General features: G+C 44.6%; 1 protein-coding gene across 1 annotated transcript in view; it reads left to right on the forward strand.

Annotated features, from left to right (window-relative positions):
* The window catches only part of Deptor (DEP domain containing MTOR interacting protein), a 157,272-nt gene that overhangs the window by 91,722 nt on the left and 43,365 nt on the right, over positions 1 to 22,185 (forward strand). The window contains exons 5-6 of the mRNA XM_028871913.2: positions 18,846 to 19,031; positions 21,183 to 21,317. Of these exons, the coding sequence (XP_028727746.1) occupies positions 18,846 to 19,031; positions 21,183 to 21,317 (321 nt within the window). The remainder of the gene's footprint in view (positions 1 to 18,845; positions 19,032 to 21,182; positions 21,318 to 22,185) is intronic.

The raw sequence follows: 22,185 nt of genomic DNA on the forward strand, positions 1-22,185 counted from the left end.
ATGCAGCCCTGCTGTGTAAAGCAAGCTCAGATCTCACTAGGAAACCTCTGTAGACCCCAACAGGATATGGCTCAGTTGGTAGAGCGCTTGCCCAGTATGTGCACAGCATGAAGTCACTCACCAGCACATAAACCAAGCACATGGGGTGGTAGGGGGGAGGGGAGCAGAAGTTTGAGGCCCTCCTTGACTGTACATAGACTTGAGGCTAGCCTGGATGGCCTAAGGCCCCATCTCAAAAAAAAAAAAAAAAAAAAGAGTCAATAGAAGGTTAATAACACATATGCCTCTTGTATACTGGAGATAGCCCAGGGAAATAAGTAACCTTGACAACCTGGGTTTGGTTCTAGGATCCCATGGTGAAATAAGAGAAATTAGACTTGCTCATGTTGTCCTCTGACAAGTGAGTGGCAAGTGAGCACACACATGTGAATGTAAATAAGTGTAAAAACAAAATCTAGCGTTGTATGTGATTTTAGTGGCTTTTGCAGTTACACTGCTTCAAGGCTTTAAGGGTTAAATAAAAATGTGTTATTCATATTTTTGTCTAAAATGTTTTTCTGTAGTAAATGAGGTTTTTCAGGTGGTTTTTGCAGTTTCTTTTATAGGTTTATATGCTGGAAAAATAAAAATATAAGTTAAAAACGGTCAAAGGAATTCTTATTATACATGAGTCCCAAGAAAGTCAAGACATGTTTTGACTGTAAACATGGTCTATAACTGCACTCATGAAATTCTTTTAGTTGTCAGCCACTGGGGGTTTGTGTGTGTGTGTGTGTGTGTGTGTGTGTGTGTGTGTGTGTGTGTGAGAGAGAGAGAGAGAGAGAGAGAGAGTCAGTCAGATAGAGAACAAAAGCTAAGGATATAGTATATAGTTCAATGAGCTCATTATACCCCGGGTTGAATTCCCAACACAAACACACACAACTACAAAGGCTGAGGAGCTTGGTCAGATATTAAAGCTAGTCAGACATCAAGGGTAGGAGGATTCTTCTAAAATGATGTGGCAGAATTCTGTGCTAAAATGAGGCTTGGCAGGACGGGAGATTTGATCATAGCAACCTAGCCAAAGTATTGTCAAAGAGAAGCTTTTTGGGAAGTTAGCTCTCCTTGTTTTGTTCTCCTTCCCTGTCTTAGGGTTTCTGTTGATGTGATAAATGCCATCACCAAAAGCAACTTGGGGAGGAAGGGGTTTGTTCAGCTTATGCTTCCACAAGTTCATCATGAAAAGAAGTCAGGGCAGGAACTCAAGGCAGGAACCTGGAGGCAGGAACTGATGCAGAAACCATGGAGGAGTGCTTACTGGCTTGTTTCTCATGGCTTGCTTTGCCTGCTTTCTTACAGCACCCAAGACCAGCCCAGGGGTGGCACTACCCACAGTGAGCTAGGCCCTCCCATATCAGTCACCAATTACAAAAATGCCCTACAGGCTCGCCTACAGCCTGATCTTAATGGAAACATGTTCTCAATTGAGGCTCCCTCTAAGATGACTCTATGGTGTGTTAGGTTGATGTAAAACTAGCCAGCACATTTCCTTCTCTTTAGGGCACTGCTACTTATATCCTCTAGTTTTACCTGCTGGGCTGTTCCCCAAGCCCCCTTCATTTTTCTTTGTGCCTGGACAATACACTGTTGTACAGATACACTATATTTTCCTCATTCCTCTTTAAATATGCACTTACACTGATTCCATATATTAGCTACTATGAATAGTCCGTCATAACCATGGATGTCAAAGTATCTCTTTTATATGCTGACTTCCTTTTTACCCAGGGCAGCTGAATCATGGTAGATCTGTTTTTTAGGGTTTTGAGGAGGAACCTCTGTACTGTAGTCCACAGACGCTGTACTAGTTTGCACCCCACCAGGAGTTAGGAGGGTTCCCTTTACTTCACTTCCTTGCCAGTGTTGGTTAGTTGTTTATTATTATAACTGTGCTGAGATAATAATCTTGTAGTAGCTAATGATATGGAGTCATTTTTCATTTGTATATGAGCTATTTTTATTTTTCTTTTATTCACAGCACTAAGGATTGAACCTTGGGTCTTGTGCATCCTAGGCAAATGCTCTATCATTGAACTACATCCCCAACCCTTCTTGCCTAGGCTGGCTTTGAACTCACTGTGTAGCCTACCCTGCCTTAAACTTGCTGTATTCCTGCCTTAGTTCTCCCAGCAGTTAGGATTCCAGGTTGGTATCACCAGAGCCGGCATTAGTTTTTCTTTTGAGAAAGTGTTTATTTGGATAATTTGTTCCTTTTAAAATTGGACTTTTCCTTAATTATCATATCATTTTTCTTCTTCTTCCTCCTCCTCTTCCTTCTTTTTGTTTTTTTATGGTCAAAAATAACCTTCCAGGAAGCCATAGCCTACCTAATACAATGTTTGTTTTCTCTATTTAGAAGTTCCAGGAATTTGGGCTGGGATGTAGCTCAGTTGGTAGAGTGTTTGTCAGGCAATGTACAAAGCCTGAGTTCCATCCCCAATACCATATGAATCAGACATGGTGGTACATGTCTAATCCCAGCCTTCCAGAGGTAGAGGCAGGAGGATCAGTGTAGCATGAATCTTAGAAGGTCTTATTAATAAAATCAAACCTGAGCCAGGTATTGGGGTGAACACTGGAAGATCAGAAAGACAGAACAAGCCACAGCTAACCTCACCTGGCCAACTTCTCAGCTGGTCTTGTTTCCTCAGACTGGAAGCCTCTGTGTCCTCATATTCGAATGGCTCTCAGCTGAACTGTGCTGCTCAAAACCTAAAAGCTTAACCAGCTAAATGCTTCTAGTTTCTGGTCCTCATGCCTTATATACCTTTCTGCTTTCTACCACCACTCCCTGGGATTAAAGGCTCACTTTCTGGGATTAAAGGCGTGTCACCATGCCTGGCCGTTTCCAATGTGGCCTTGAACTCACAGAGATCCAGAGGAATTTCTCCCTCTGGAGTGCTAGGATTAAAGGTGTGAGTGCCACCATTTTCTAGCCTTTGTAACTAGTGGCTGTTCTGTCTCTGACCCCAGATAAGTTTATTAGGGTGTACATTATTTTGGGGAACACAATACCACCACAGATCAGAGGTTTAGGTCACCCTCAACTACATATCAGTTTGAGGCCAAAGATATACAATACCCTGTCTTTAAAAAAAAAGAATATAACACAAGGTGTATAGGGGCATAATGTTCCTGCTGTTATATGCTATGGCTTTGTTTTCTACTTTATTATAAATGAATCCAAGAGAAGAAGAAAACTGGACATAGTCAGAAGCCCCCTGCAATGGCAAAACTAGGGGACAAAGTTGCTTGGTAATGCCATAGGCAAAGATGTTGGCACACATTGTAAGTGCTTATTTTAGTTAAAGAAGCACAGGCCTGTCCCTGCACCAAGCCATAACATCTTCCAAAGCATAAAGGGAAGGTGAGACACTAGTTGGATGTAGTCTTTCAAATGAGAACGCGATTGTGATGGAAAGGTTTCCTTTTGTGAAATGTTATCGCCGTATCCCCATCCTTGGCTGCAGTCTGCCGGGTGAGTGTCGCTTGTTTCTGCAGATTCAGACCGTGTTTGGCTGGTCAGCATAGGTCCCTACCCACTCCTACCCCACGCCCTCCCGACATGAGCAGGTCACTCTTTAACCCCATGCTATGATCCTCTGTTTATCCACACATAACGCTTTGTTCGTTTTGAGACAGGACTTCACACGGTGGCCCAGGCTAGCCAGGAACTCACTACACATCCAAGACTGGCGTTGGATTCACAACAGACCTCCTGTGTCTGCCTTTTAAGCACTGGGATTACAGGCATGAGCCGTCATGTCTGGTTTTGTATGTTTGCCCAGTGCTTTGCATTAGAGCATGAGAATATCCTAAGATGTAAGCACCCCGTCTTTGTGCAGTTGATGTGTATTGGCCCCAATATCTGCAGTTTCTGTATCTGGGGTCTTGGCGAACTATAGTGGGAAAACACTTGGGAAATAAGATTGCATCTGTACCGAACCTGTACTGAATTTCTTATCATTGTTTCCAAGACAATACAGTAGCAACTGGATCACATTTACATTGTATTCGGTGTTGTAAGCGATCTAGAGGAGAGTTGAAATTTACAGGAGTCTATGTAGAGGTTATATACAAATAAGGGGCTGTTTTATATACAGGCTTGAATAGCCATGGATGTTGGTATCTGGGGGTCTTGGACTCTGTTCTGTGGATACCAAGGGGGGGACTGTGTGAAAGAAGTGTACAGTCTTCTGCGGGGTACCCAGCTTGATTTTTCTCAGGTAATAGAAGTACTTGGCTGGTTTCAGTGGTCGTATCTAGTGGGACACATGTGCTGGGTCTCAGGTTTATTAACAGAGCATACCAGATCTCACAGTGCAGTGGCTATCAAAGTATGCATTATGGTATGCCCCACGCCTCTCTCCCTTCTTCAGTATTGACTTCTCATTACTGACAGGCATGAGCTTGGCTGAACTCACATTGCAGAGGGCAGTACAAGGACTGTGGGGAAACTCTCTTTCAAAGAGAGCATCAGAGCCAGGCATGACGGTCCCTGTCTGTAAATGCCGGACCAGGGAGGCAGAGGCAGGGGGGTTGGGAGTACAAGGCCAGCCTGTGCTATATAGAAAAATCCAAGACAGTCTGGGTTACCTGAGATCTTGTCAAAACAAAACCAACAAAATAGGGAATCATTTCCAGCAGAGGCTTTTTCACCGTTTGAATTATCAGGTTCCTTGTGTCAGCCCCTCCCCTCCCAGCTTTGAGCTGGGGCTCTGGGTAGGACTTCTACCTGTGACCTAGGCCCACCTGTGTTGGAGTAATTGCCCTCATGGTATATCATCCTTGCTATTATGCTATGGCTCTTGGGTATCCTCTAGAAATTTTCCCAGGAGCCTCTCTGGCTCTTTCTTCTGAGCCTATATTATTAGTCAGGGTTCTCTAGAAAAACAGAACGGGTAGATGGTATCGATCTCTATATAAACAGGATTTGTTAGCATTGCGGTCCGACTGTTCCAACTATGGCTGTCTCCTGACAGTCAAAGAATCCACTAGTTGCTTGGTCTTCTCAACTGGTCTTCAGGAGATGCCGGAATCCCTAAGAAGTAGGTTCTAAGGCCAGCAGAGGAATGAACTTGCCAGCAAGAGTGGGGGCAAGCAGGCAAAGAGCAAGAGCTACCTTCTTCCATGTTCTTTATATAGGTCAGAAGGCGCAGCCCAGATTTAAGGGGGATCTTCAGTCAACAAACCCCTCACAGGTGTACCCAGGAAATTAGGGGTTATTTAATTCCAGATGCAGTCAAGTTGACAACCAAGAATAGCCATCATAGAGTTCCTCATTTTAGCTCAGTTTTCTTCGTTGATATTTCAATGTCAGTGCATCTGGCCTATTCAAGTTCTCTTCTCTTCTCTTCTCTCCTCTTCTCTTCTCTCCTCTCCTCTCCTCTCCTCTCCTCTCCTCTCCTCTTCTCTCCTCTCTTCTCTTCTCTTCTCTTCTCTTCTCTTCTCTTCTCTTCTCTTCTCTTCTCTTCTCTTCTCTTCTCTCCCCTTCCCTCCCCATCCCTCTTCCCATCATCCCCCCCTACCTTACTCTCCCCTCTTTTTGCAGTACTGAAGCTCAAACCTTGGACTTTGTACATGCTGTCATTTAGCTTTACTCCCAACCCCAGAACAGCACAGTAACTCTCTAGACATATTACAGAGCACTAAAGATACCATCTGGTGGTATACAGAATACCTGGCACTAAGTATCCCTCAGTCAGTGGTAGCTGATTGCCTTTGTATCGTTATCGTCAACATCTGCACCATCGGATGCCTTTCAGGGAAAGTTCCATGTATGTTTGACCTCATCCAGTTCTGACCTTGATATCTTATGCTATATAATCTACATAAAGTCTCAATTGCTCCTCCCTTCCACTCTCCCTCCTTCTCTGAGGGTAGAACCCAGGGCCCTGTACATGACAGATGAGCACTTTTAAATAAGTTACCCCTCAAGTATTTCAAACAGATTTGTGCAGTTCCAAAAGCTCATACCAGGCCCAGCGTCTGTCTGTCTGTCTCCCTGACCCCTCTCTCTGCCTGCTGCCTGTGGGTCAGGATGTAAAGTTCTCATCTACTGCTCTAGCTCCATCCCTGTCTGCTTCCTGCCATAATGTTTATGGACCAACCCTCTAAATTGGTAATAGGCCCCCAATTAAATACTTCCTTTTTTATGAGTTGCCTTGGTCATAGTGTTTCTTCACAGCAATATAACAGTAATTAAGACAGTGCTACAAGTTTAATTTCTTGAATTATGTGTCCGATGAATTCCGTTTTTCATTTTTAAAAAGATGTTTTTGTTTTGTTTTGCTTGCTTTTTATTTATTTGTTTGCTTTGATGCTAGGGACAGAACCCAGGCTCTCATGTGTGCCCAGTAAACACCCTTCCCATTAGCTTTTTTTGTTTGTTTTGTTTTGAGAGAGGGTCTCACTAAAGTTTCCCAGGATGACCTTGAGTTTATGAACCGCCAGAGGAGTTGGGATTATAGGCCTGTGCTGCCAAGCATGGATCAAGAAAATACTTTTGTCTTTAGAACCCTTTGCTCTTACAGCACATTCTGGGGCTCTGAAAAAACAAACCTCATTTCTGGGAAACCTACCCTTTGTTCTGTGAGTTATAACTAAAAAGAAAGATGGGTCATGTTTGAAATGCACATGGCTGTTATTTAGTAATGCAGAGAGAAATATAAAACATAGTTTATGATAATCAGTTGACAAGATCTAGAATTATTACCTGGGAGACAGGCCTTTGGGCATGCCTGTGGACTGTTATTTTGGGATTAATTGAGGTAGGAAGACGCACCCACTATGGATGGCACCATTGCCTGTGCTGGGATCCGGGACTGTAAAAGAAAAAGAGCTGAGCACAGTGTTTATCTCCCTCTTCTTCCCGACTGTGGATGCATTGTAGCCAGCTGCTCCAAGCCCTGCTGACATGATTTCTCCATCATGATGGGCTGCTCCCTGGCACTGTGAACCAAAACAAATCCTTCTTCGAGTTGCCTTTGTCCAAGTATTTTTTCACAGCAACAAACGACCACCCTGCTCACACGGTTTGTTTCCTGACATCTCTTGTAGGAGGAATTGGAAGTAGCAGGAAGCTGTGCCATCAAGTGTTACATTTTGATTTCTCTCCTCTTATCTTGGCTCAAGTTACTTTGAATCCTTTTTTCTCTACTTAATCACATCCTCTCTTCTTTGCTTCAGTCAACTAGATAATTATGTGTATCCTAACTTGGAGCCTTCAAGTGTTGTTTTGTTCTAGTAATACCAGCTAATAGGATTCTGTTTCCTAAAATCAATTTCCTGCTTTCACATCCTCTTTATAATGTCAGGGCCGAGGAAGTAATTATTTTAGCCGGTGACTCACTGTTGTTATTGCCTCTTGAAGAGCTTTGTATCCCAATACCTAGCACCATCCTTTTGAGGAGCAGGCACTCAAAAGCAGTTGCTTCATGTTCTTGCGTCAAGGACTTCTGCTGTTTTAGGAAACGGGGTCCTTCAAACAGCTTCCTCTTAGGATGATGTGAAGTGGGTGGTTACGGCCCAAAGCATGGCTCAGACTGTCTTAAAAATAAACAGGGTTCTGAGTCAGGAGTGGTGATGGACAGCTGTCATCTCAGCACTCAGGATGCAAATGTAAGATCAAGAGTTCAAGGGCGTCTTCTGCATTGTTCTAGGCCACCCCGCCTGGATGATGTGAGACCATGTCTCAAAAACAACAACACAAACAACAACAAAACTTCCAAGCCATTTCGTGTGATCCACACCTGTCTGTTATTTCCACACTGGGGAAATTAAGACAAGAAGATCACGAGGGCGAGAGCAACCCAGGCTGTAGAGTGAGTTCCAGGCCAGCTCTCTGAGACCTCGTCAGAACAAGACAGTTTTCTGCCATCATCCATTATCAATTTACCTTCTCTTCCCAACACATAAATATGTATTATTGGTTTTTTTTAATCTTGACAATTTTTTTGAAAATATACAATATATGCTACACTGATCATGTGCTTGGTTCAAAACAAAACAGTGCAAATTCCTCCGTGGATTTCGTTTGTTTTGAGGTAGCTGTCACTATGTAGACAGTTTTGGCTTCAGACTAGGCCTCCTCTTCCTCAGCCTTCAAGTGCTAGGGTTACAGGTGTGGTGTATTGTCATCTCTTCCCAATGAACATGTCAAGGATGAAAAAAAGTGACCTTCCTCCTTCCTGCTCCATAAGTGGCTCAGAATCACATATTCAGTTGAGCTTATAGAACTCAAGATGCTGTTTTTCTATTTGTTTTTAGCCTACCTGTGTGGGTGGGATGGAAGCCTGTGGTCCCTTGAGATGATCAGCTTCCTTTCTTTATGTCTGCTAACATCATATTGCTACTAATAAAAATAATTTATTATTATTTTTCTTTTTAGTACATTGGTGTTTTGATTGCACGCATGTCTGTCCAAGGGTGTCAGATCACCCAGAACTGGAGTTACAGACAGTTGTGAGCTACCATGTGGGTGCTGGGAATTGAACCTCGGTCCTCTGGAAGAACAGCCATTGCTCATAACTGCAGAGCTATCTCTCCAGGCCCCATATTACTAATTTCTAAGGGGGAAAATGCAGCCTCATTATTCCCACAGAAAATACATCTGGACTGTCAGTATTATTTTGGTAGATCAGGTTACACATCTCTCATACCTTCTGAATATGTACAGTACATGGTGCGTAGGAGTCTGATCCATAACCAGTAGCTTGGTGCTTCTGTAAGCATCTTGGGCAACAAGAACCTCCATTTTCACAGGGCTTCACTTTTCTGGCCATGTCTGCTTTTCCTGTTTAATATCCCTTTTAATGCCAGAGCAAGCTGGGGATGTGGCTCGGTACTTGCCTAGGGCACTGGGTTTGAGCCCAAGAACTACCAGGCAACCGCAAAGGTTTAAGTGAATAAATACTCAAATACAGAGTAAAGCATCCAGTGCCAAACCAAGCCATGTGTCTTGAGAATTTCTCCAAAGCCAAAAAAAAGAACCCTAGAAGGTCCCAGAAATTAGAAATTGGAATAGTGAACATTTTTGTTTTGGGGCTAGAGGTGTAGCTCAGTTGTGTAGCACTTGCCCACTGTGCTGGAGGCCCTAGGTTCAACCCCCAGGACTTCAAAAGGAAAAGAAAAAAAAATCATCTGTCAAGTGCAACTATTGAAAAGATCACAATTAAAAAATGTATATGATCATCAGAGAGGCTTCCTCCTGCAGCAGATGGGAACAAATACAGAGACCCACGGTAAGATGTTACAGAGAAAGAGAGAGAGAGAGAGAGACAGACAGACAGACAGACCTGGAGCACACAGCTCTATTTGGCACAACTCCATCAAATCCTATTGGTGAAATTATTAAGGCCACTCCACGTAGTTAAAAGGGAGGTTTATTTTGTGGGGTAACTTACAAGTGAATGGATAGATTACAGGGTCTGGGAAAGGCGTAGCACAGTCAGGTGGTGTTCTCTGGAGAACTCTGCTGGATCTACCTCCAGCGTCCAGGGTCCAGGAACCAAGAGAGCCCATCTCGGGTCTTCAGGGCCCTGTCTTGGCCTCGCCTTGTAGGCGTGACAGTTACCAAAGCCTCAATGGGGGTTGGAACTTCCAGATCAAAGCTGGAATGGCTACCTACAAAATCCCTCTTTTCCAAGCTCAGGGAACCCTGTGGAAGAGGAGGTAGAAAGAGTGTAAGAACCAAAGGGGCTGGAGGACCCCAAGTGAACAGGGCCCTCTAAATCAACTGAGCAAAGCTCCTATGAGCTCACACAGACCAAATCAGCAAGCACAGCGCCTACGTGGGTCTAAACTAGGTTTTCCACTTAGATATTATGGCTTTCAGCTTAGTATTTTCATGGGACTCCTGAGTGTGTGAACAAGTGGGTCTTTGATTCCTGTGCCTGCTCTTGAGGCTTTTGCCACTATCCATAAGTTGGTTTGCCTTGTCCAGTTTCGATGTGATAGTTTGTGTTCTATCGTAGTATATTTTACTTTCTTAGAAGCCTGTTCTTTTCTAATGAGAGACAGAAAGGGAGTGGATCCAGATGAGGGAGGAGGTGGGGAAGAACCGGGAGGAGTAGAGGAAGGGAAGACTAATCAAGATATATTGTATGAGAAAAGAATCTATTTTTAATGAAAGGAGGTGAAATACACAGACAGAAAAAGAATAAGGACCAATCAAAGAGATGTGAAATGAAAAAAAAAATTAGCTGGCAAAAAAGTTTTGCTCCCATATTAGAATGTAGCCTAGGGGCTGGAGAGACATGGCTCAGAGGTTAAGAGCACCGACCGCTCTTCCAGAGAGGTCCTGAGTTCAATTCCCAGCACCCACATGGTGGCTCACAACCATCTCTAATGAGATCTAGCACCCCCTTTCGTATGCATAATAAATAAATAAATCTTAAAAAAAAAAAAAGAATGTAGCCTAGTCGGTCCTCTTGGGGGAGGGTCTGTTCCTGCTTCGCATTTTATTCTCCAGTGAAGCTCACCCGCCCTTCATGCTAGCTCAACAAATATTGTTAAACTGAAAGAAAGAAAGAGATGTGTGTGCTCTTTGAACATTGTCTCTAGAGAAGACAGCCCTGCCTGATGCATGCCTGCAAGCTCAGCACTAGGTAGGTAGGTGGAGACAGGTGGATTGGGAGTTTAAGGCCAGCCTGAGCTACATGAGACAAAAAAAAAAAAAAAAAAAAAAAAAAAAGGAGAAATGAGCAGTTCTAAGAAACAAATCATCAAACTCTGCAAGGGGACATTTGTTGACATGAGTTTCCCATACAGTCCTGAGAGCTGTGAGATGAAGAATGAGAATGATTTTGAGATCCCGAGTCACGGGGATTCTTTCTCCTCCTCGATCCTTCTTCTTTCCTGTCTTTACCCAGATCGTAGATTATGCTCTTCTGTGTTTAACCAACATGAAGAGCAGTTGTGCCAAGCTGTTGGCAGATACTTTCCGTCCAGCTATTCAGGAGGCTGGAGCAGAAGGATGGAATGTTTGTGAGCAGCCTAGGGAGAAGGTTTTAAAACCGTGTCCTAAAATGCAATTATAATATAGCTGAGGATGTGGGTCAGTAATAAACACTCGCCTTGCCTGGTGTGCCTCGGGCCCGGGGGCCGTTCCTCAGCAACACAAAAAAACCAAGACAAATAAGCAAGTACTTAGAACAAGTGGTCTTTTTTGAGGTAGGGTCTTATAAATAGCTGGTCTTGGACTCCCTAAAGGAAATGACCTTGAACTCCAGGTGTGCCCCCCAGCTTTAGCCTCCCAGTTGCTGGAATTATAGGCATGAGCTATCATGCCCAGCTCTAGCAAATGATTTTTGGATTTGATATGGGAAAATGTCTTCTTAAAGTGCAAAAACAATTCGCTTTTCTTTCTTTAGAATGTAACCTTTCACATTTAGGTGTTGTTTCTTCAGATGTTATATAATGGGTAGCTATAAAGAGAGTTTGACTTCCTTATTACAGTTATGTCTCAAAACTTACCACAACTTAACTCCTCGATTTCAGGCTTGCCTTTGACTTAAGATTTGATTTAGGTGTCTTCAGTGAGGTTATCTATAACCTCGATCTAGCTATCCGGTTCAAGTTCATGTTTCTTTGTGGGTGAAAGGTAACAGTCCTGCCCAGGAGGGAAGGCCGAGACGAGCCAAGGCTCGTTTCAGTCTTTGGAAGTTTAAGACCAAGAGCCACTCAAGGACTCTCCAGGTCAGGTACATGCCAGATCTCTGACACAAACGGCCCGTTTGTTCCTCACATGGAAACTGCACCACAAACAACCCCGATGAGGGACAGGTTTAATGAGTTGCCCAAATCACCCACTCAGCTTGTGAACCTGGTAGAACTTCAAGGCAAACTCAGATTGTCTAGCTCTGAAACCCGTGCTCTTTTTGGGACATGGAAAAAGAAAAATCATTCAAGGTCATGCTCGGCTACATAGAAAGTTCCAGGCCAGCCTGGACTACATGAGACCCTGTCTCAGCAAAAAAAAAAACTAAATAAAAAACTAAAGCAGGGCTAACAAGGTGGGCCAGGGATGTCCTTGTCCCACAAGCTTGCTGTCCTGAACTCATGGAAAGGTAGAAGCAGAGAACTGACTCCATAAGGTTGTGCTGTGACCCACCCACCCTATGTCAAAAAACCACGTGGCTTGCTGGCCAGCCAGTCCAGCTGAATCGACAAGCTCCAGGTTCAGTGACGAGATCTGCCTCGAGAAAGAAAAAAATGTAGCGTGATTAAGAAAGACACTCAAAGTTAACTTCTGCTTCCCGCATACATACACAAAGTGTACACTTGCGTCCACACATGCACATATGGAACACACACACACACACACACACACACACACACACACACACACACACACACACACCCTCCCTAAATGGTGTGTTCCTCACTGGAGGACGTCTCTTATTTTCTGAGAGTTACTTAAGGTCAAAGCATCTCAGTAAAGGCCCAGCTTGTTTGTTTTTATAAGCAGTGATGTCTCTTTTAGCAGACGGTGGAGCTGGCAAGCTTTCCAACGAGCAGATGGTGCCATCTGCCCATTGCAGCGCTAAGATAGATATCTGGGGCCGGCCGGGCATGCCACTTAACAGGTGCTCCACTGTTCGAATAGATGCGTGTGACTGATGCCACCACATGACCCGCTAGCTGTACGCCTTCCGTTTTCATTTTTTATTTGGTTTTCTTTTTTGGCTGCTAGAGACAAGGTCTTGCCATGGAGCCCAGGCTGGTCCTGGGTTCAATTCGTTCAGCTTTTGTTGTCGTTGTTGTTGGTAAATTTATGTATTTATTTTGTATCTTGACTGCAGTTTCTCCTCCCATCCCATCCCTTCCTCCCGCCCCCCACTCCCCAATCTGCTCCTCCTCTGTTTCTGTTCAGAAAGCGGCAGGCCTCCCATGGGTATCAGCAAAGCATGCTGTAGCTAGAGTTTTCCTGCCTTGCCCACAGTCAGGACAAATCTTTGTCACCCGCCAGTCCCACAGCCACTCAGACCCAACCAAGTAAACACAGAGACTTATATTGCTTACAAACTGTATGGCCGTGGCAGGCTTCTTGCTAACTGTTCTTACAGCTTAAATTAATCCATTTCCATAAATCTATACCTTGCCACGTGGCTGGTGGCTTACCGGCATCTTCACATGCTGCTGGTCATGGCGGCAGCTGGCAGTGTCTCTCTGCCTCAGCCTTCTGCTTCCCAGAACTCTCCTCTCTCCTTGTCCCACCTACTTCCTGCCTGGCCACTGGCCAACCAGTGTTTTATTTATTGACCAATCAGAGCAATTTGACATACAGACCGTCCCACAGCAGCATGCCATATCAAAGCTGGAGTCACAAGCATTATATCTAGAACTAGACTCACAAAAGAAACTTAGGAAACTCAGTTAAACATCTAATGAGAAAGAAAAAAAATGTCTTTCAAGACAACATAGTGTCTTAGCAATGACACAGGTGGTGGGAAACGGACCATTTATTTAAAAGTAGGCCTTCCTGTTGTGTGGCTTGGTCTCTTTGTGGGGCTCCTAGCAGTGGGACCAGGTTCTGTCCCTGGTGCATGAGCTGGCTTTTTGGAACCTATTCCCTATGGTGGGATGCCTCACTCAGCCTTGATGCAGAGGGAGGAGACTGGTCCTGCCTCAACTTGATATGCCATGCTTTGTTGACTTTCATGGGAGGCCTGTCCCTTCCTGAGGAGTGGATGGTGCAGGGTAGAAAGAAGGTGGGGGAAGGGAACTGTGGTTGGTATGTAAAATAAATAAAAAAATTGATTAAAAGAAAAGGTAGGCTATCTCCATATCCCATCTCCTTCCTCCAACCCACCCCCCACCCCACCCCCCAACTAGGCTGGAACTTACTATTTAGACCAGGTTGGCCTCACACTTCCTAAAATTCTGCAACTTCTGCCTCCAAGTGTGGGGACTGCAGACATATGCCATCATATCTGGCTACAAGCTGACTTTAGGTATTTTCATTAGTTTGAAACTTTCTCGGGGCCAGGAATCAACAACCAGAGCCCTACACTATTCTACCTTTGAACCAAACTGAAAATACTTCTGATGGACTGCTCCATGACTTCCCTCGGGAGATGGAAGAGAAATGTCTGTTTACCTGAAATAGATAGGGAATTCAGAAACCTAAGAAAGAACTTATCAAGCCTACCTTGGAGAGATAAATGAACTTGTTGGGGTTGCAGGAGTTCAAGTGACCCATGAACCGCTACACCACCAAAAGGTCCCATTCCCCACTGAATTTCTACCTCCTACATTCTTTAGTTTTTTTAAGGTTATATCTATATGAACAGGAGGGAGTAGCAGCTGAAATCTCAAGAGAGGGTCAGGTATTATGAGAATCTCTTGACTCTTTCCCTAGAGCAAGTGGGTTCCATAGGCTAGCTAGCTGTCTGCTGTGTAATTCTGTAGGCTGAGGTCTCTGCTAGGTCATCAGAGCTGCTGTGCCCATGATGGCAAGTGTCCTGTCAAGCCCAGAACAAATAATTCCCATACAGTTATGAAATCTGTAGTATTGAGATTGCTCTCCTGTTACATTCATACCACAGCGGATGTTTCATTTAACTCACAATGTCAAGGGAAAACAAAATTGTGTGTGTGTGTGTGTGTGTGTGTGTGTGTGTGTGTGTGTATGCAGGTCATAATTTAATGCTGTTGTGGAAGTCACCGTGGGTTTAAACTGAGAACAAGATCACACAAAATAATTTACCTACAGATTTGTGCAAAAAAGATGGCTATGCACAAAGCCGCCAAAAATTTGGATACTCTTGAAAATGTATTTGATTTGTTTCTCAGTCTACACTGTGCTAGGCTAGAATCAGCTAAATCTGAGTATATGCAGAACCACTGGGAATTCAGTGTGCTTGTCTTTGGTGGTAGTGGTGGTGAAGGTGGTGGTGGTGGTGTGTGTACACACACACACACACACACACACACACACACACACACACACACGCTTGATTTTTGTTTCTTGGCAGGGTCTGTGATTTAATTCAGCCTCATGTGTGCTACACAAATCCTTTGCCACTGAGCTATATCCTTTTTCCCCCCTCTAAAGCCAGTATTATTCTTTTGACTAAAGAGTTTATCAGCATTTTAAGATTGTGAAGCACCCATAAGAGTCATTGGGTTAAGATCCTACCTTCTGAATTCTTATTTAGAAATAGCATATAAAAACAAAGTATTTTACAAACTAGTACTGGGTGAGTATACTAGTAAATTATTCTTCCATGTCAATGTTCATTTCATTGTCTGTATGAACCACCAACATTAATATAAGCAGGAATTGAACCTGTTCGCACAGGCCTGAAATTCCAGCTATTTGGAAGCCTGAGGCAGGAGGATTCCAAGTTTAGGTATTTCCTGGGCTACACAGTGAGTTCAAGATCAGCCTGGACCACATAGTAAGACCCTGTCATGAAATTAAAGACTTTAAGAAGGACTGGGAGTGTACTCGGTGGGAGAGCACTCCTTTACTGTGTAGGAGGCCCTATGTTCAGCTCCCAGCACTGCAAGACAATACTGCTAGTAATTATAATAATAATTAATAGTGGGTTCAGAGGAATTGTGCGTTGATAATTGCGGTGCACCCTGACTTATTTCTTGTGAGATGCCAAAGGAAGCTGTGAATCAGTTAATGCAGATAAAGAGGTTATTGGGGTGTGTAGTAGGACATGTCATTTTCCTCGTGGTTTATAGAATTTTTGCATTTCACATCCCTAAGTAAGAAATTTGTTAATAATGAGTATTTTAAAGTTTTTCTATTTTTCCTACAGATGAGGTATCAATGGTGGCCATAGACATTCAGGCTTTTCTTAAACAAACTACTATCTATGGTGATATTTTATTTGTACTGAAATGTGATTTTATTGGTATGTTAATAAATAAAGTTGCCTGGGGGTCAGAGCTTATAGCAAGCCATAGCAAGAGCTGGGTGGTGGTGGCACATACCTTTAATCCCGATCACATGACAGGCAGATCTCTGTGTGTTCAAGGATACAGCCAGCATGGAGATGCACGCCTTTAATCTCAATACCAACTATAGAGATCTGGAGGTCTGTATAGACAGGCAGTGACGAGGAGGTCATGTGGTTGGGTTTACAACCAATGAGAAGACAGAACAGAAAGTCAATAAAAAGACAGATACACAGGGAGTAGGTCTCTTGCTGAGGGGAAGGACAGCAGCAGCAGGAAGGGTAAGAAGGGGGTTTTAAGTCTCAGCTCTTAGCTACTGCTCTGACCTCTTGGGCTTTTAACTCTGCATTTGGCTCTGTGTTTCTTATTTAATGACTGTTCATCTACAACTATGTTTTAAGTGAGGTAACTCTAAATCTTTATTACATTTATCGATTTATGTTTGTTTGTTTATCTGTGGGTGGGTGGGACATGGAGGGGTTCGTGTGTGCCATGGCGCATGTACGGAGGTCAGAGGATAACTTACAGGAGTTAGTTCTCTCCTTCCATCAGGTGGATCCTGGGACTGAAGCTCAGTCATCGGGCTTGGTGGCAAACATCTTTACTCACTGACCTATATCACCTGCTCTTAAGCAACCTTTGCAGACTACTCCAACATTTGCCATACATACTGGCTCTCGCCTGTAGTTCCAGCGCTCAAGAAACAGATGCAGGGGGATTGCTACAGATTTGAAGCCATACCGGACTGTGTGATGAGTACCAGTTCAGTGAGGCCTATAGGCAAAACTGTATCTCAAAAATACAATTTTAAAAATCCCTTCAAATTTGACTATCTGAGATATGTCTTCAGGGTCAAGGAGAGAACAGTGGACCTGATTTTAGTCTGCTGGGTGCTGACAGTATTTCTGTCAGGACACCACTGGGTACCTTGTCCTGCATCTTCCTTAACAGAAACAAGGCTGAGCCATCCCACTTAAAGCCCTCTTTATGATTTCCTGGTTTTAAAAGTATATTGAACTTTAAAATTCTTTGGATTTGATTATTGACTTGGATTTTTCCTCTGTATCTTCTAAAATAAGTATCTAATATGTGTTCGTTATTTTTCAGTTAGTTTTTAAGGAATTTTTGTTTTTTACCACAAGCTACAGGTCATTTCTCCATTGAATTTCCAAAGCATTTTAGATAAAAACTTCTTAAGAAATTTAAAATGTCTCTCTTAGAGTTTCTCCTACCTCTACCTCCCCAAGTGTGGGGGAGATAGGCATATTCCACCATGCCTGATCTGTTATTGATTTTTAAAAATAACTCCATTGAACTATAGTTCATATACTATATAATCCATCCATTGAATGTATACAACTTGAGGCTGAGTAGATAGCTTGGTAGGGAAACATATTTGCTGTGCAGCCATGAGGACCTGAAGTCAACCCTGACCGCTCAGTTTAAAAGCCCAGTATGGTGGCTCTAGAAATTCTTAGTGCTGGGGAGGTAGAGACAGGTGAATCTGGGGGCTCATTGGCCAGCCCCCCATGCTCGATGACCCAAGTCTGATCCCCAACTCCTACAGGGTAGAAAAAGAGAGCTGACTCCCATTATTTATCCTCTGACCTTCACATGTCCCCGCTCCATACACAAATATATAAGTACAATAATAATACTTTTTTAAAAGTAGCAGGTGATACCTGAGAAATGACCTCTGGTCTCCATGTGCACACACACACAATGCTTGCACACATGTGTGCCTACATATACATGCACGCATGCACACACACACAAACACACACACACACACAGAAATACACAATAAAATGTACAATTCAGTGGCTTGTAACATATTTTCAAAATTGTGCAATTATTCACTGGTAATTTGAAAATAATTTCACCAAGTCAGAGTAACAATCCATTGTTTTGTCTAATACCTCCCTCCCAACCCCCATGATGCTCTCCAGCCCCAGTTTCCTGTTTTGAATATTTCATCTGACCAGAAATGGTGCAAGGTTGTATTCTCTGTATTATTGTTGAAACTGGGTGAGTTTGTAATTATTTCAGAGCAAAAAATTGAAAACTGTGAGTCTGAAGCTATACCTTACAGAGGATCAGGTTTGCATGTCCAAGGCTCTGGGTTTGGTCCCCAGCACCACACACACACACACACACACACACACACACACACACACACACACACGGGGGGGGGGAGTGAGGGGGGAGGGCGAGAGAGAGAGAGAGAGAGAGAGTTAGTTTACAAATGAATTGAAGGCCAGAGATGTGGCTTGGTTGGTAGAATGTTTACCTATCATGCTTAAATGCTGTGCAGTGGCACAGGCCTATAATCCCAGCCCTCAAGAGACAGGCAGAATAATCGGAATTTCAAGGTCATCCTTGACTATGTACAGTGTGTTTGAGGTCAGCCTAGGCTACAAAAGAATCTGTCTCAAAGACAAAAAAAAAAAAAGAATTGAAGTGTTGGTATGGGGCAGACACACACAGTGTGCTGGATGCTGGACACACGTGATTACATGAAGCTGTGGTCATCTCCCAGAGATGCCTAGTATTAGGTAGAAAAATAGGGACGTGAACAATAAAGGTCGGACAGTGAGGTGAGTGATCAGATGGAGGGGACCCTGGAGCCAGCAGGACACTGTGAAGAGAACTCAGGTGGGGGCAGCAGTCCGGGACTGTGTCACAGAAGAGCTGGCTACTCCACTCTGCTAGTGCATGTCACGTGAGAAGAATTTGGGACTGTGTGTGGGCACCGTCCAAGTGCACGGACGTGGCCTTTGTGTAGTCTCTTTCTTGGGACTTTTGCCCCTGTTGGCTGGAGTCTTCTGGCTGTATCGCTCTCTGACCAGCATGCCACACATTCCTCATGGGTTGTTTCTTCTCCCCAGTCTCCAACAAGCACCCATTTGTGGACAGCAATCTCCTCTACCAATTCAGAATGAACTTCCGCCGGAGGCGAAGACTGATGGAGCTGCTCAGTGAAAAGTCCCCGTCCTCCCAGGAGACACATGACAGTCCCTTCTGCCTGAGGAAGCAGAGCCATGACAATCGGAAATCTACCAGCTTTATGTCAGGTAAGCCCTGGGTTTAATCCCTAGCACCACCCAGGTGTGGTGTTGCATGCCTGTATGTTCTAGAACTCAGGAGGTGGAGACAGGAGGATTAGAAAAGTCAGTCATGTTCCACTACAGTATTTGACATCCACTTGGGTTATATGAGACCTTGTGTTAAAAATAAACACGCACTTGTGAGCTCACATGCATATTCTCTCTCTCTCTCTCTCTCTCTCTCTCTCTCTCTCTCTCTCTCTCTCTCTCTCTCACACACACACACACACACACACACACACACACACACACACACCACCTACAGAAGTGTGAGATGTTTAAGAGGAATGCCAACTCTTCTGAAAACTTGGCATTGATTCAAGGAACTTGGTGACTTAAAGTTCAGAAGCACTGGATGGGCATGGGACACTAGTTTGGAATCCCAGTTATTGGGAATGGAGGCACGAACTCAAGGTCAAGCTTGGATACATAACTTCTTGAGATTCTGCCTTAAAAGAAAGAGAGGAAAAGAGCAAATGGGAAAGGAGAGGAAGGAAGTGGGAAGGAAAGAAGGAAGGAAAAGGAAAATAAGCTTAGCTCAGCGCAAACTGGATTCATCATCACAAACTGGATTCATCATGTTTTACTTATGAACAGGAAGTGACGATAGGGAGACCTGTGAATGGAGACATTTCTGTGCCCCGGGGTTAGCTGCATGAATTTTCTCACTCAGTTCTTCCTCTAACCCTAAGAAAGTGATTGTTCCCACCTTCATTTCACAGATGAAGTACACAGCCCAGAGCACTGGAGTGTTTTCCAAGTGGTAGACATAGCTTCGTCTCTGCAGCTCTACTTTATCCTGCCCTCTTCTGAGTCCCTTGGATCCCAAAGTCCTCAGGCATAGCCAGGGCTCAAACTGAAAATGAAGCAAGAGCTGCTCAGTAGAAAATCAAAACCAGTTGCAGGTCAGCAGCCCAAGCCTGTGCTCCAAGGTCATTTGGAGACGGAGTCTCTGCAGGTGCCGAGTAGCGATTCCTCCTTCCTTTGGACAAAGGCTTGCCTGCTTCTTGAAAAGGTGCAGTAGAGATGATAAGAGGAGACTAGAGAAACACATTCCTGGGAAGCCAGTGTTAGTCGTTTGCTTGTTTATTTTCTTCCCACGGGCCAGGGAGCAGCCAGGGCAGCCTCCACACTTTCCCTCACTTCCAGACCTTCAGAGCCAGCCTGCTTGGTGGCAGGCAGAACAGAATCTGAAAACTGAAGACTCTGTCTCACATAACAGCTTGAAAGCCTCAATATGCACCATTTTAAGCGTTGTCTACCACGCTTCCAAATGATTTCTGGCTGTCATTACATCAGGAGCCATTTGCTACCCCTGTGTAGTATGGATCATGTACGTCAGAGGCATTGGATGTAGACCCAAGGAGGGAAAGCTTGGGTTTGGTAGTTCTTGAATTCCTGTCCTGTAGGAGCTGGGGAGAAGGCCCAGATTTACCCAGTTGATAAACTGCTGAACACTCAACCGTGATGACCTGTGTTTAGATTGGCAGCACTCAGATAAAAGGTCCATTAAGATTAAGAAAAAATAAAATAAAAAGGTGTGTTGTCATGTGTCTATAATCCCAGTGCTAGGGAGGCAGAGACAGGATAACTGGACCTGACCAGTCAATCTAGCCTCTTCTTCATCAAGCTCCAGGTTCAGTGAGAGAAACCCATGTCTCAAACCGTAAGATGGAGAATAAGTGGGGAAAACTCTGGATATTGACCTCTGACCTCTCCATGCAAGAATACATATGTACATACAACATACACATGAATATGTACATATACATTCAAATAGCTTGTAAACTAGGCACAGTGGTGTACCCTATAATTCTAGGACTCTAATGGTTAAGACTAGGCTGGGCTCCACAATGAGCCCTATTTTGAAAAGAAAGAGAGGGGGAGAGAGAAGGATGTTCATGCACATTATATGATCTTTTCCCTCACACCCATCCCATGGAATACTATTATTTCATTTTACAGTCCAGACCACCAAAGGGAATGGCCTGATTGGTGCTGTCTGTGACTATGTGGGCAGACCTGGACATCCCAATTCTTACTTTGCACCGGGTGCCCAGGAGTTCCGGGTCCTGAGGCCCGCCCTGCTCACCGACTGTGCTTGCTTCCCCTCTGCAGTCAGCCCCAGCAAAGAGATCAAGATCGTGTCTGCCGTGCGCAGGAGCAGCATGAGCAGCTGCGGCAGCAGCGGCTACTTCAGCAGCAGCCCAACGCTCAGCAGCAGCCCCCCTGTGCTCTGCAACCCCAAATCCGGTGAGTGAAAGCAGGGTGACCATGCTCCTGTCTGTGGAGGCTTGGGCCCTGTGCATGCTGAGTTCCTTGGGAAACAGAGATCAGGGGAGCAGGCACCTTATGAAAGCGTCCTGGAGTCAACACCAGTTGAATGGCTGGGACAGAATAGCACGTGGGCTGAGATGCAGCCTCACGGGAGGCTACTGTTGACCCATAATGCAGTCCTGCACCAGGATGCCCTATAAAGTACACAGAGTGGCTCGGAGAGAGCCAGGCCAGACACTTTCTTGTTGACCAGTTACTCAATGTTGGTGCCCCTGAAAGGAAGGCATGACTTTGCTCAAGATGCTGCCTTCAGAGAGATGGCTCTCAAAGTCAGCTGGGGACTGTCCAACACCAGCACTCCCAGGAACTGGGATCAGCAGCTGAGAGGAGTTCCTTGGCTCTCAAAAGGGCCTCAGCCACTAGCAAATGCAGCAGAGAAAGAACTGCTTTCCCAGACAATGGCAAGGAAAGATCTATATGGACCTTGTGTGTGTGTGTTTTTCTTCCTTCCTTCCTTCCTTCCTTCCTCCCTCCCTCCCTCCCTCCCTCCCTCCCTCCCTCCCTCCCTCCCTCACTCCCTCCCTCCCTCCCTCCCTCCCTCTTTCCCTCCCTCCCTCCCTCTTTCCCTCCCTCCCTCTTTCCCTCTCTCCCTCCCTCCCTCCCTCCCTCCCTCCCTCCCTCCCTTCCTTCCTTCCTCTTTCTTCATTTGTTTGTGTGTTTGTGGAGACAGGGTCTTGCTATGTAGTCCTGTCATGTCTGGAATTCATTATGTAGCCCAGGCTGGCCCTGAACTTGCTACAGTCTCCCTGCTGGATGCTGGGATTACTGTCTTGTACCTCTGTGC

The sequence above is a fragment of the Peromyscus leucopus genome, chromosome 20 (genome assembly GCF_004664715.2).
Source record: "Peromyscus leucopus breed LL Stock chromosome 20, UCI_PerLeu_2.1, whole genome shotgun sequence".
In the NCBI taxonomy this organism is placed as follows: Eukaryota; Metazoa; Chordata; class Mammalia; order Rodentia; family Cricetidae; genus Peromyscus; species Peromyscus leucopus.